Source organism: Dendropsophus ebraccatus, chromosome 10, assembly GCF_027789765.1.
Source record: "Dendropsophus ebraccatus isolate aDenEbr1 chromosome 10, aDenEbr1.pat, whole genome shotgun sequence".
NCBI classification, from domain to species: domain Eukaryota; kingdom Metazoa; phylum Chordata; class Amphibia; order Anura; family Hylidae; genus Dendropsophus; species Dendropsophus ebraccatus.
The window spans coordinates 7,117,464-7,130,979 of NC_091463.1; the positions used below are offsets into that span (position 1 = coordinate 7,117,464).

The following is a 13,516-nucleotide window of genomic DNA, read 5'->3' on the forward strand; positions in this document are numbered from 1 at the left end:
CCCCCCTCACCTCCACAGACCTGACCGCAGGAGCCCCCCCCTCACCTCCAGGAGACCCCCCTCACCTCCACAGACCTGACCGCAGGAGACCCCCCCCCCTCACCTCCAGGAGACCCCCCCCCCCTCACCTCCAGGAGACCCCCCTCACCTCCACAGACCTGACCGCAGGAGACCCCCCCCCTCACCTCCAGGAGCCCCCCCTCACCTCCACAGACCTGACCGCAGGAGACCCCCCCCCCCTCACCTCCAGGAGACCCCCCTCAACTCCACAGACCTGACCGCAGGAGCCCCCCCTCACCTCCAGGAGACCCCCCTCACCTCCACAGACCTGACCGCAGGAGACCCCCCCCCCTCACCTCCAGGAGACCCCCCTCACCTCCACAGACCTGACCGCAGGAGCCCCCCCTCACCTCCAGGAGACCCCCCTCACCTCCACAGACCTGACCGCAGGAGACCCCCCTCACCTCCACAGACCTGACCGCAGGAGCCCCCCCCTCACCTCCAGGAGACCCCCCCCACCTCCACAGGACCTGACCGCAGGAGACCCCCCTCACCTCCACAGACCTGACCGCAGGAGCCCCCCCCTCACCTCCAGGAGACCCCCCCTCACCTCCACAGACCTGACCGCAGGAGCCCCTCCCTCACCTCCAGGAGACCCCCCTCACCTCCACAGACCTGACCGCAGGAGCCCCTCCCTCACCTCCAGGAGACCCCCCTCACCTCCACAGACCTGACCGCAGGAGACCCCCCCCCTCACCTCCAGGAGACCCCCCTCACCTCCAGGAGACCCTTCTCACCTCCACAGACCTGACCGCAGGAGCCCCCCTCACCTCCAGGAGCCCCCCCTCACCTCCACAGACCTGACCGCAGGAGCCCCCCCCTCACCTCCAGGAGACCCTTCTCACCTCCACAGACCTGACCGCAGGAGACCCCCCCCCCCCCTCACCTCCAGGAGCCCCCCCCTCACCTCCACAGACCTGACCGCAGGAGCCCCCCCTCACCTCCAGGAGACCCCCCTCACCTCCACAGACCTGACCGCAGGAGACCCCCCTCACCTCCACAGACCTGACCGCAGGAGCCCCCCCCTCACCTCCAGGAGACCCCCCCCCACCTCCACAGACCTGACCGCAGGAGACCCCCCTCACCTCCACAGACCTGACCGCAGGAGCCCCCCCCTCACCTCCAGGAGACCCCCCCCTCACCTCCAGGAGACCCCCCTCACCTCCACAGACCTGACCGCAGGAGCCCCTCCCTCACCTCCAGGAGACCCCCCTCACCTCCACAGACCTGACCGCAGGAGCCCCCCCCTCACCTCCAGGAGACCCCCCTCACCTCCACAGACCTGACCGCAGGAGCCCCTCCCTCACCTCCAGGAGACCCCCCTCACCTCCACAGACCTGACCGCAGGAGCCCCCCCCTCACCTCCAGGAGCCCCCCCTCACCTCCACAGACCTGACCGCAGGAGCCCCCCCCCTCACCTCCAGGAGACCCTTCTCACCTCCACAGACCTGACCGCAGGAGACCCCCCCCCCCCTCACCTCCAGGAGACCCCCCCTCACCTCCACAGACCTGACCGCAGGAGACCCCCCTCACCTCCAGGAGACCCCCCTCACCTCCACAGACCTGACCGCAGGAGACCCCCCTCACCTCCACAGACCTGACCGCAGGAGCCCCCCCCTCACCTCCAGGAGACCCCCCCCACCTCCACAGACCTGACCGCAGGAGACCCCCCTCACCTCCACAGACCTGACCGCAGGAGCCCCCCCCTCACCTCCAGGAGACCCCCCCTCACCTCCAGGAGACCCCCCTCACCTCCACCGACCTGACCGCAGGAGCCCCTCCCTCACCTCCAGGAGACCCCCCTCACCTCCACAGACCTGACCGCAGGAGCCCCCCCCCCTCACCTCCAGGAGACCCCCCTCACCTCCACAGACCTGACCGCAGGAGCCCCTCCCTCACCTCCAGGAGACCCCCCTCACCTCCACAGACCTGACCGCAGGAGACCCCCCCCCTCACCTCCAGGAGACCCCCCCTCACCTCCACAGACCTGACCGCAGGAGCCCCCCCCTCACCTCCAGGAGACCCCCCCCACCTCCACAGACCTGACCGCAGGAGACCCCCCTCACCTCCACAGACCTGACCGCAGGAGCCCCCCCCTCACCTCCAGGAGACCCCCCCACCTCCACAGACCTGACCGCAGGAGACCCCCCTCACCTCCACAGACCTGACCGCAGGAGCCCCCCCCTCACCTCCAGGAGACCCCCCCTCACCTCCAGGAGACCCCCCTCACCTCCACAGACCTGACCGCAGGAGCCCCTCCCTCACCTCCAGGAGACCCCCCTCACCTCCACAGACCTGACCGCAGGAGCCCCTCCCTCACCTCCAGGAGACCCCCCTCACCTCCACAGACCTGACCGCAGGAGACCCCCCCCCTCACCTCCAGGAGACCCCCCTCACCTCCAGGAGACCCCCCTCACCTCCACAGACCTGACCGCAGGAGCCCCCCTCACCTCCAGGAGCCCCCCCTCACCTCCACAGACCTGACCGCAGGAGCCCCCCTCACCTCCAGGAGCCCCCCCTCACCTCCACAGACCTGACCGCAGGAGCCCCCCCCCCTCACCTCCAGGAGACCCTTCTCACCTCCACAGACCTGACCGCAGGAGACCCCCCCCCCCCCTCACCTCCAGGAGACCCCCCCTCACCTCCACAGACCTGACCGCAGGAGACCCCCCTCACCTTTTGGAGACCCCCCTCACCTCCGCAGACCTGACCGGAGGAGACCCCCCCCCTCCCCACCACAGACCTGACCGGAGGAGACCCCCCCCCCCCCTTCACCTCCACAGACCTGACTGCAGGAGACCCCCCCCCCCCCTCACTACCACAGACCTGACCGGAGGAGACACCCCCCCCCCCCCCCCCTCACGTCCACAGACCTGACCGCAGGAGACACCCTCACCCCCACAGACCTGACCGGAGGAGACACCCCCCCCCCTCACCCCCACAGACCTGACCGGAGGAGACACCCCCCCCCCTCACCCCCACAGACCTGACCGGAGGAGACACCCCCCCCCCCCCCCCCCCCCTCACTTCCACAGACCTGACCGCAGGAGACACCCTCACCCCCACAGACCTGACCGGAGGAGACACCCCCCCCCCCTCACCCCCACAGACCTGACCGGAGGAGACACCCCCCCCCCTCACCCCCACAGACCTGACCGGAGGAGACACCCCCCCCCCCCCCCTCACCCCCACAGACCTGACCGGAGGAGACACCCCCCCCCCCCCCCTCACCCCCACAGACCTGACCGGAGGAGACACCCCCCCCCCTCACCCCCACAGACCTGACCGGAGGACACCCCCCCCCACACACAGACCTGACCGGAGGAGACCCCCCCCACCCCCTCACCCCACAGACCTGACCGGAGGAGACCCCCCCCCACCCCCACAGAGACCTGACCGGAGGAGACCCCCCCCCACCCCCACAGAGACCTGACCGGAGGACACCCCCCCCCCCCCTCACCCCACAGACCTGACCGGAGGACACCCCCCCCCCCCTCACCCCACAGACCTGACCGGAGGAGACCGCACCGACATCTACCTGCCAGGTCAAGTCTCTGATATTATTACATAATCTCCATTTATTACAGCAGAACTACAACTCCCAGCATGTCCTCACCTGCATTTACAGCATCTAGGGTAGTGTTCCCCAACCTGTGTCCCCAGTTGTTGAAAACTACAACTCCCAGCATGCCTGGACCAAAAAGATGTAGTTGTACAACAGCTGGAAGGATCACTGAGGATCCTGTAATGGTTGAGATCCCAGGGATGCTGGATTATCAGGCATTCTGGATTAATGAACAGTCAGTGGAAAGTATCAATGTTGCTGGTGTATCTAAGCCTGTGATACTGTTTGCTTGGATACAATCTAAGCTAGGGATGGGGAACCTTCAGCCCTCCAACTTATACAAAACTACAACTCCCATCATGCCTGGACAGCCAACAGCTGGAGGGCCGAAGGTTCCCCATTCCTGATCTAAGCCTATAATATTAGCTGAATAGATGTATCTAAGCCTATTATGTGTGATACTGTCTGTTCAACCGCTCAATATAATCTTATCATGTGTGATGCTGTCTGATATGCGATTGTATCTAAGCCTATGAAGTGTGATACTGTGCTGCCATATGTATTATGACTGAAACTGTCTGCTGGGCCCTGTATCTAAGCCTATCATGTGTGATACTGTATGTTGAGCTGCTGTATCTAATCCCATCTTGTGATACTGCCTGCTTGGTTTGTGTATATACTGTGTGATCTTCTCAGCTGGGGCAGTATATCTTAGTTTGTTGTGTGATACTGTGGTGCGGTACCTGTGTATCTAAGCTTTGTGAGCCTGTGGTAGGTGTAATGATAGCGTGTTCTGAGTGCGGTATGAGCGGTGTTCCCTCCATAACAGCAGCAGCCTGCGATCCCTCTCAGATCTCTTTTATTGTGTAGTCAGAGGGGGGCGGAGGGGCGAGCTCCGGGGCGGCTCAGGTGAGCGCACCCTCAGGTAGAATAAAGCAGCGCCAGCTAATGGGAGCGAGCAGATGGCGCTGTACGTGCTGAGAGTGATTAGGGAGACGACAGCTCCCCGGGGACGCCTTTCGGAAGGGGTTTGACAACGCAGCTTTCAATGAACTCGAAGACGGTGAAGGGGTCTTGATCAGCGTTAACATGGATGACATCTTGATAGAACTCCTCCAGCTCCTCGGCGCTGGCGTGATACATGTCTAACCTCATCTGAACCTTCTGCTCAGCGTCCGCCGGCTTCTGCTGCAGGCGCTGGTGCACGTCCACCCTGGGCGCCGGCCGGTACAGGCTGTGATACCTGGGTAATAACAGAGAACCAGCGTTATGGATGGAAAATTCCTTTTATCTGGCATCCAATAATTCGGAAACCTCTCATCTGACATGCAACACATGTAACTCTTGCTTTAAGAACAACAGAGACATTGAAAGGTTTGATGGGTGGAATGAGCAGAGAGGGAAGCGCATAGCTGAGTGCTTCTCTCCCTGCACTCCATCTATGGGAGCCAGGATTAGGATCTCCTATGCTGTTTCTTCATGAGGGTACAAACACACACAATGTATCCGTATCCGCCATAAATTCTTGCCCATTCACTTCAATAAATCTGCTGCAAGAGTGTCTGCACTGGAGACCAAGCAAGGTCAAGACCCCCCCCCCCCCCACAAGACTGTCTGCCCTGGAGACCAAGCAAGGCCAAGACCTCCCCCTACAAGACTGTCTGCCCTGGAGACCAAGCAAGGCCAAGACCTCCCCCTACAAGACTGTCTGCCCTGGAGACCAAGCAAGGCCAAGACCTCCCCCTACAAGACTGTCTGCCCTGGAGACAAAGCAAGGTCAAGACCCCCCCCCCACAAGACTGTCTGCCCTGGAGACCAAGCAAGGCCAGGACCCCCCCTACAAGACTGTCTGCACTGGAGACCAAGCAAGGCCAAGACCTCCCCTACAAGACTGTCTGCACTAGAGACCAAGCAAGGCCAAGACCTCCCCCTACAAGACTGTCTGCCCTGGAGACCAAGCAAGGCCAGGACCCCCCCTACAAGACTGTCTGCACTGGAGACCAAGCAAGGCCAAGACCTCCCCTACAAGACTGTCTGCACTAGAGACCAAGCAAGGCTACGACCACCCCTCTTCTAGCTAAACCCCATGTTGTTGTAGGCGGCTGTGCACCCACCTCTCCCCTGAGACAGGGTCCGTCATGCGTAGAGACAGGCGCTCTATGGCCACGTCATCCGGGATGTCCAGAAAGAAGACCCTGTCGGGAGAGAGAGCAGGATGTCACGGATGGGATACAATGTACACATTTTATATGGAAAGTTTTTAGACTTTTTTTTTTTAATCCAATAATCCAGAACTTCTTATAATCTGGCATACATTGATTAATGTCACTCCAGCCATTGCACAGGATCAGAGGTCTCTTTCCTTGTAGACCCCTGTAATTGCAGTTACTTCTCTTCTAGATGTACAGGGCCTTTAAAAAGGTACACCGGTGAAGGAAAAAGTCTTTCAAATCATCGGGTGTCAGAAAGTTATATAGATTTGTACTTTACTTATATTAAAAAATCTCCACTTTTCCAGTACTTATCAGCTGCTGTATGTCCTGCATGAACTGGTGTATTCTTTGCACACAGTGCTCTCTGCTGCCACCTCTGTCCATGTCAGGAACTGTCCAGAGCAGGAGAGGTTTTCTATGGGGATTTGCTGCTGCTCTGGACAGTTCCTGACATGGACACAGGTGGCAGCAGAGAGCACTGTGTCAGACTGGAGCGAACACACCACTTTATGCAGGGCATACAGCAGCTGATAAGTACTGGAAGACTGGAGATTTTTTTAATAGAATTAAATTACAAATCTATATAACTCTCTGACACCCGAAGATTTAAAAACATTATTTTTAAGTTAAAAAAACTGATGGAATGTGTAAACCTTTCCAGGACAAGGAAAATGAAAGTAGTAGTAGCACCAGTGGCAGGATCAGATGCCAGGTAAAGGAGAATGAGAGTAGTAGTAGCACAAGTGGCAGGATCAGATACCAGGTAAAGGAGAATGAGAGTAGTAGTAGCACAAATGGCAGGATTAGATGCCAGGTAAAGGAGAATGAGAGTAGTAGTAGTAGCACAAGTTGCAGGATCATATGCAAGGTCTAAGAGACCCATTTACCCCAATGAATAATAAACGCCAGTTAACTCCATCCTCGCCAAGAAACTCTTCCGCCCCTACTAGGGACAAGTGGGGAAGGGGGGGGGAGGGAAACATATATTTTTTTCTTCTTGCAAATGAGACGTCAATCTTGATGGGATACAGACGTCAGGTGGCGAGAACGTTTCTATAACGTTTAACATCGGTTACGAGTGGAATTAGGATTTCCCTCCTCTGAAAAAAAACCCCCCTGTAAATTCCGATAATCATGTGTGTAAATGTAATTTAAAAATAAATAAATAAATAAAAAAAAAGTGGGTGCTGAATATTTCATGCGGGTTTGTCACAAAACAGAAATAATAACGCGGGTACTGAGCGATTAGAATTAATATTTATGCGTCCTGTAATGAAATATTCATGGGGACAGAGTGGGGAGGAATGATGATGGGGGGGCGGGGGTAAGAGAACGCGCTTTAATAGACATCGCGCTCTGTTTACTGCCGGGCTTGATGTTTAAACATAGTTTGACAAGACGCGGCAGGAAGCTGTCACTCATCCTTTGAATTGGGACGGGGGGCGACCTGCTGCCGGTGACAGCGCGCAGATTGAGTTTCCGACAGAAAAAAAAAGAAAAAAAAAAATATTAAAAAAATAAAATAATCCCCCCTCTTCTAAATTTCCTTTTCCTCATTTCATAGCCGGAGGCTGACAGTGCGAGCGCGCTCCTTCCATCTCCCCTTCCATCAGCTGAAATTAAGGAATTAATGAGCGCGATATCGACTTTACCGCGGCCCGAGGAATGTTTACGGGTTATTAAATTATAATGCGGCCGGCTGTATAATTCATCAGCCAATTAAAGGAAGTGTTAGTTGATTTGATGGAATGAGGACCTACAAAATGCATTTAACTAATAGAGAACTGTAGGCTTCCTTGCCATGGGCTCCGCGCATCTTGGATTACGCGGCTAATTGCTTGACTTTATGGCGCTGTCACCGATAGCCATGCATATTTTATCGTCTTCAAATACTTCAATTGTGTGTGCTCGTGTTGCTGCTGTAATATGTAGAAGCTCGGCCAAACTTCGGTGTAGTTAAAGTGCTCTTCCCCACAAAAGGGCGTCTGGTGCGGTGGGGGCCGCGGCGCGTACCGCGTCCTCCTACCTTCATTATACCGGAGGGGTAACACAAAGCCACAGTGTTAAATGTCACCAGGCAATTACATGATTAAAAGGCAGCAGCATACCACGGTCTTTTGTCTTACATCTCGCTGACACTCACTGCGCCAGATGACTTCACAGAGATGGATGGATGGGGGGGCGTGAGTTTTTAGAGAAAATAAATTATTTAACAATTTGGGAGGAGGTCGGGAGCAAAGATTATTACAGCAAATTAGGGACAAAGTATAATTAATAACTATGAAGGAGGCGACATCCATATGTCTATAACTTACAGCCACCTGTTGGAATGTACTTTGTGTTATGGCACTCTGTCAGACTGGAAACTAGAAATGGAATGGAATATAACTATATAACTAATAGTAACCAAATACTGCTATTATAATACTGCTCCTATATACAGGAATATAACTACTATAATACTGCCTCCTATATATAGGAATATAACTACTATAATACTGCTCCTATATACAGGAATATAACTACTATAATACTGCTCCCTATATACAGGAATATAACTACTATAATACTGCTCCTATATACAGGAATATAACTACTATAATACTGCTCCCTATATACAGGAATATAACTACTATAATACTGCTCCTATATACAAGAATATAACTACTATAATACTGCTCCTATATACAGGAATATAACTACTATAATACTGCTCCTATATACAGGAATATAACTACTATAATGTAACAACGGGAGAAGAGAGAGACTGGGGCACTCACCGATGTTCCAAGCAAAAGTCTTTAATCCGATAGACAAAAGTCCATGGTGGAGGGAGGACAGATGGAATGGCGGGCGCCTATACCCTGGAACGACGTTTCACGCCCACTCGGCGCTTCTTCCACTGGAAGAAGCGCCGAGTGGGCGTGAAACGTCGTTCCGGGGTATAGGCGCCCGCCATTCCATCTGTCCTCCCTCCACCATGGACTTTTGTCTATCGGATTAAAGACTTTTGCTTGGAACATCGGTGAGTGCCCCAGTCTGTCTCTTCTCCCGTTGTTACATTGCTTACTCTTACTCTTTAGTCTGGGAGCACCACAAGTACAAGCACACCAGGTTGGGTCCTTCATTATACGTCCTTTATTGCTAGCATTGCTGACAGTGCCGACTGCACTCTACTGCTATACTATAACTACTATAATACTGCTCCTATATACAAGAATATAACTACTATAATACTGCTCCTATATACAGGAATATAACTACTATAATACTGCTCCTATATACAAGAATATAACTACTATAATACTGCTCCTATATACAGGAATATAACTACTATAATACTGCTCCTATATACAAGAATATAACTACTATAATACTGCTCCTATATACAGGAATATAACTACTATAATACTGCTCCTATATACAAGAATATAACTACTATAATACTGCTCCTATATACAGGAATATAACTACTATAATACTGCTCCTATATACAAGAATATAACTACTATAATACTGCTCCTATATACAGGAATATAACAACTGTAATACTGCCCCCTATATACAGGAATATAACTACTATAATACTGCTCCTATATACAGGAATATAACTACTATAATACCGCCCCCTATGGACCTGCTGCGGCTCCTCCTCCCCATATATAACACAATACTCCTGGCAGGTCGGCCTCCTCTTATACATGTCAGGTTGGGCCGGGGATCTGATCTCGCTATAAATACTCATTAGAAACTGAGACCTGTTTGCATTAGGAAAAGATTGACAAGAGGCGGTGTCGGTCCTGTGGCCGGCGCTGCAGCAGCTGCTCACCCCTCGCCGCGGTCGGAGCTGCCGTCCCTTTATAATTAATTACCGGCTACAATTAGCGCAGTTATCTCGGCTTTCATTGAGAGCAGATAAAGTGAGGGGGGAAAGTAGAAGGAGCGGGCGCAGTATAGAGAGGTCTGACACGGCGGGTAACGGGATAGCCGTTAATTAATAAGAACTGTCAGGTGAACGCTCTCGTCTCCAGTCATCGCTATCCTTTCCGTAATGAAATCTCGCTATCTGTCCCAGCGTCCGCCCTGGAGCTACTAACTCAATTAACTTAATGTTATGCAAATGAGCCTCTTCCCCTCGTTATTAGCTCACCGGCCGCCATCGTTAATGGTATAATTGGCCCGTCAGCAGGGTAATTAGACATGACTTTTTCCATTAGACTTACACAGCCTAATTATTGTTGATGGGAGCGAGGGGACGTCTCCTGGTGCGCCACGCGGATAGGGGGCAGCTGGCTACGGCAAATATAGACACAACTAGGAGGTCATGTGATGGGGGAATTAGATGGCGTTTGCTGGAAATCTCGCTGTACATGGTAGCGGCAGCAGACCAGCGCGGAGACAGTACACATCAGATGGATCCAGATCTCTGTGGAGAAACATGGCCGGTCAGATGGATCCAGATCTCTATATGGAAACATGGCCGGTCAGATGGATCCAGATCTCTGTGAAGAAACATGGCCGGTCAGATGGATCCAGATCTCTATATGGAAACATGGCCGGTCAGATGGATCCAGATCTCTATATGGAAACATGGCCGGTCAGATGGATCCAGATCTCTATAGAGAAACATGGCCGGTCAGATGGATCCAGATCTCTATATGGAAACATGGCCGGTCAGATGGATCCAGATCTCTGTGGAGAAACATGGCCGGTCAGATGGATCCAGATCTCTATATGGAAACATGGCCGGTCAGATGGATCCAGATCTCTATATGGAAACATGGCCGGTCAGATGGATCCAGATCTCTGTGAAGAAACATGGCCGGTCAGATGGATCCAGATCTCTATAGAGAAACATGGCCGGTCAGATGGATCCAGATCTCTATAGAGAAACACGGCCGGTCAGATGGATCCAGATCTCTATATGGAAACATGGCCGGTCAGATGGATCCAGATCTCTGTGAAGAAACATGGCCGGTCAGATGGATCCAGATCTCTATAGAGAAACATGGCCGGTCAGATGGATCCAGATCTCTATAGAGAAACATGGCCGGTCAGATGGATCCAGATCTCTATATGGAAACATGGCCGGTCAGATGGATCCAGATCCCTATAGAGAAACATGGCCAGTCAGATGGATCCAGATCTCTGTGGAGAAACATGGCCGGTCAGATGGATCCAGATCTCTTTGGAGAAACATGGCCGGTCAGATGGATCCAGATCTCTTTGGAGAAACATGGCCGGTCAGATGGATCCAGATCTCTATAGAGAAACATGGCCGGTCAGAGGGATCCAGATCTCTATAGAGAAACATGGCCGGTCAGATAGATCCAGATCTCTGTGGAGAAACATGGCCGGTCAGATGGATCCAGATCTCTGTGGAGACACATGGCCGGTCAGATGGATCCAGATCTCTGTGGAGAAACATGGCCGGTCAGATGGATCCAGATCTCTGTGGAGAAACATGGCCGGTCAGATAGATCCAGATCTCTGTGGAGACACATGGCCGGTCTGGTATAATATTCCTTCAGAATGATGTCATCACTAGTGGGATCTCTGCCACAATTAGTCGCTTTGCTTCTGAAGGCAGAGGGAGGTCCATCCTGCTAGCAGACAGGGCTCTATATATAGCATGTATACAGTAGTATTAGCGTACGGTATAAGTAATACTCAGACTACTGGCAGACAAAATGGCAGCCAACACTTGGTAAAGAGTTTCCTCAGCTTTTCTGATCCGTCCTCTTGAAACAAACTTCAGAGTAATATGATGCAGTCGCCTGTGTAAGCATCCTGCCGCCTCCGGGCATCACCTCTCTAGAGAGCAGCTCTGTGCGGCCTGCTATATTATATATGACTGTGTGATCACACAATGAGCGGTCCGGGCATGGCTTCCCGGGGGCGCACTATATGCAGGTTTATCTATAATAACATAAGATTTTTTTTGACTTGGGGCAAATGAAGATTAGTGGCCCAGATTTCAGAGGGAAAGTGCATAAAGAGGCTTTGCTGGTGCTCAGCGACCGGAGCTGTCAGCATGCGGGTGATGGAGTGACTGTGGGCAGCTGGGGCTGTGATGGAGGGAGCGGGGCCGTGGTGTGGGCAACAGGGGATGGTAATGTGGGCTTCGGGGTGGTGACTGTGGTGTGGGCAGTGGGGGCCAGTGATGTAGGCAGTGGGATGGTGGCCGTGGTTTGGGCAGCGGTGGGCGGTAATGTGGTCTTCGGGGTGGTGGCCGTGGTGTGGGCAGCGGGGTGGTGGCCGTGGTGTGGGCCAGTGATGTAGGCAGTGGGGTGGTGGCCGTAGTGCGGGCAGTGTGGGCCAGTGATGTGGGCAGCGGGGTGGTGGCCATGGTGTGGGCCAGTGATGTAGGCAGTGGGGTGGTGGCCGTAGTGCGGGCAGTGTGGGCCAGTGATGTGGGCAGCGGGGTGGTGGCCATGGTGTGGGCCAGTGATGTAGGCAGTGGGGTGGTGGCCATGGTGTGGGCCAGTGATGTAGGCAGTGGGGTGGTGGCCGTAGTGCGGGCAGTGTAAGCCAGTGATGTGGGCAACGGGGTGGTGGCCGTGGTTTGGGCAGCGGGGGGGGGCGGTAATGTGGGCTTCAGGGTGGTAAATGTGGTGTAGAGAGCAGAGGCCATGGTTTGGTGGGCAGCGGGGTGGTGGGCAGTGGTGTGAGCAGGAGGGCTAGTAGGCAGCAGGGGCTTTGGTGTGGACAGTGGGGTGGTGGCCATGGTTTGGGCAGCAGGGGCTGTAGTGTGGGCAGAAAAGCTAGGTTTGGACAGCAGGTCGTGCATGTAGTGTGGACAGTGGGGCTGTGTTGTGGACAGCGGGGCTAGTGATGTGGGCAGCGAGGCCTGTAGTGTGGGCAGAAGAGGCTGTGGTGTGGGCAGCGGGGACTGTAGTGTGAGCAGAAGAGGCTGTGGTGTGGGCAGCAGGGCTAGTGATGTATGCAGTGGGGCTAGTGATGTGGGCAGCGGGGCTAGTGATGTGAGCAGCGGGGGCTGTAGTGTGGACAGCGGGGCTAGTGATGTGGGCAGCGGGGGCTGTAGTGTGAGCAGCAGGGCTAGTCATGTATGTAGTGGGGGCTGTAGTGTGGACAGTGGGGCTAGTGATGTGGGCAGCAGGGCTAGTGATGTATGCAGTGGGGGCTGTGGTGTGGGCACAGCTGTGTCCTAATGGATCAAGGCCAAAGTGTTAAGCATGGAGGACACAATATAAGGACAGGCCGGTCTCTGATCACAGCTGTGACCAAATGGATCAGAGCTGCAGTGTAAAGCATGGAGGACACAATACAAGGACAGGCCTGGTCTCTGATCACAGCTGTGTCCTAATGGATCAGAGCTGCAGTGTAAAGCATGGAGGACACAATACAAGGACAGACCGGGTCTCTGATCACAGCTGTGTCCTAATGGATCAAAGCCGAAGTGTAAAGCATGGAGGACACAATACAAGGACAGGCCGGATCTCTCATCACAGCTGTGACCTAAGGATGGAGGACACAATGCGACAACAGTCTGAGAAGGAAGGAGAGGTGCAGAAACCAGTCAGGCAGGGGCTAGAATACCATGCTGGGACTTGTGGTGTATGTGGATTGTGGTGGAGGGTGTATGGGGGGGGGGGGGGATTACATATGAGGGCTGTGATGGGTTTTCGACCTGCTAACCTTCACAGAGCGGCCATGG

At 54.3% G+C, this 13,516-nt stretch overlaps 1 protein-coding gene across 2 annotated transcripts in view; it reads right to left on the reverse strand.

The window, feature by feature from the left end:
- Positions 1 to 4,203: 4,203 nt before the first annotated feature.
- AK8 (adenylate kinase 8) overlaps positions 4,204 to 13,516 on the reverse strand; it is a 51,394-nt gene continuing 42,081 nt past the window's right edge. The window contains exons 13-14 of one of the 2 annotated variants that reach the window (XM_069985745.1): positions 5,740 to 5,820; positions 4,204 to 4,868 (exon numbers count right to left, since the gene is read on the reverse strand). In XM_069985745.1, the coding sequence (XP_069841846.1) occupies positions 4,613 to 4,868; positions 5,740 to 5,820 (337 nt within the window). In that variant the 3' untranslated portion in view covers positions 4,204 to 4,612. The remainder of the gene's footprint in view (positions 4,869 to 5,739; positions 5,821 to 13,516) is intronic. The other variant, XM_069985746.1, reaches the window with a different exon arrangement.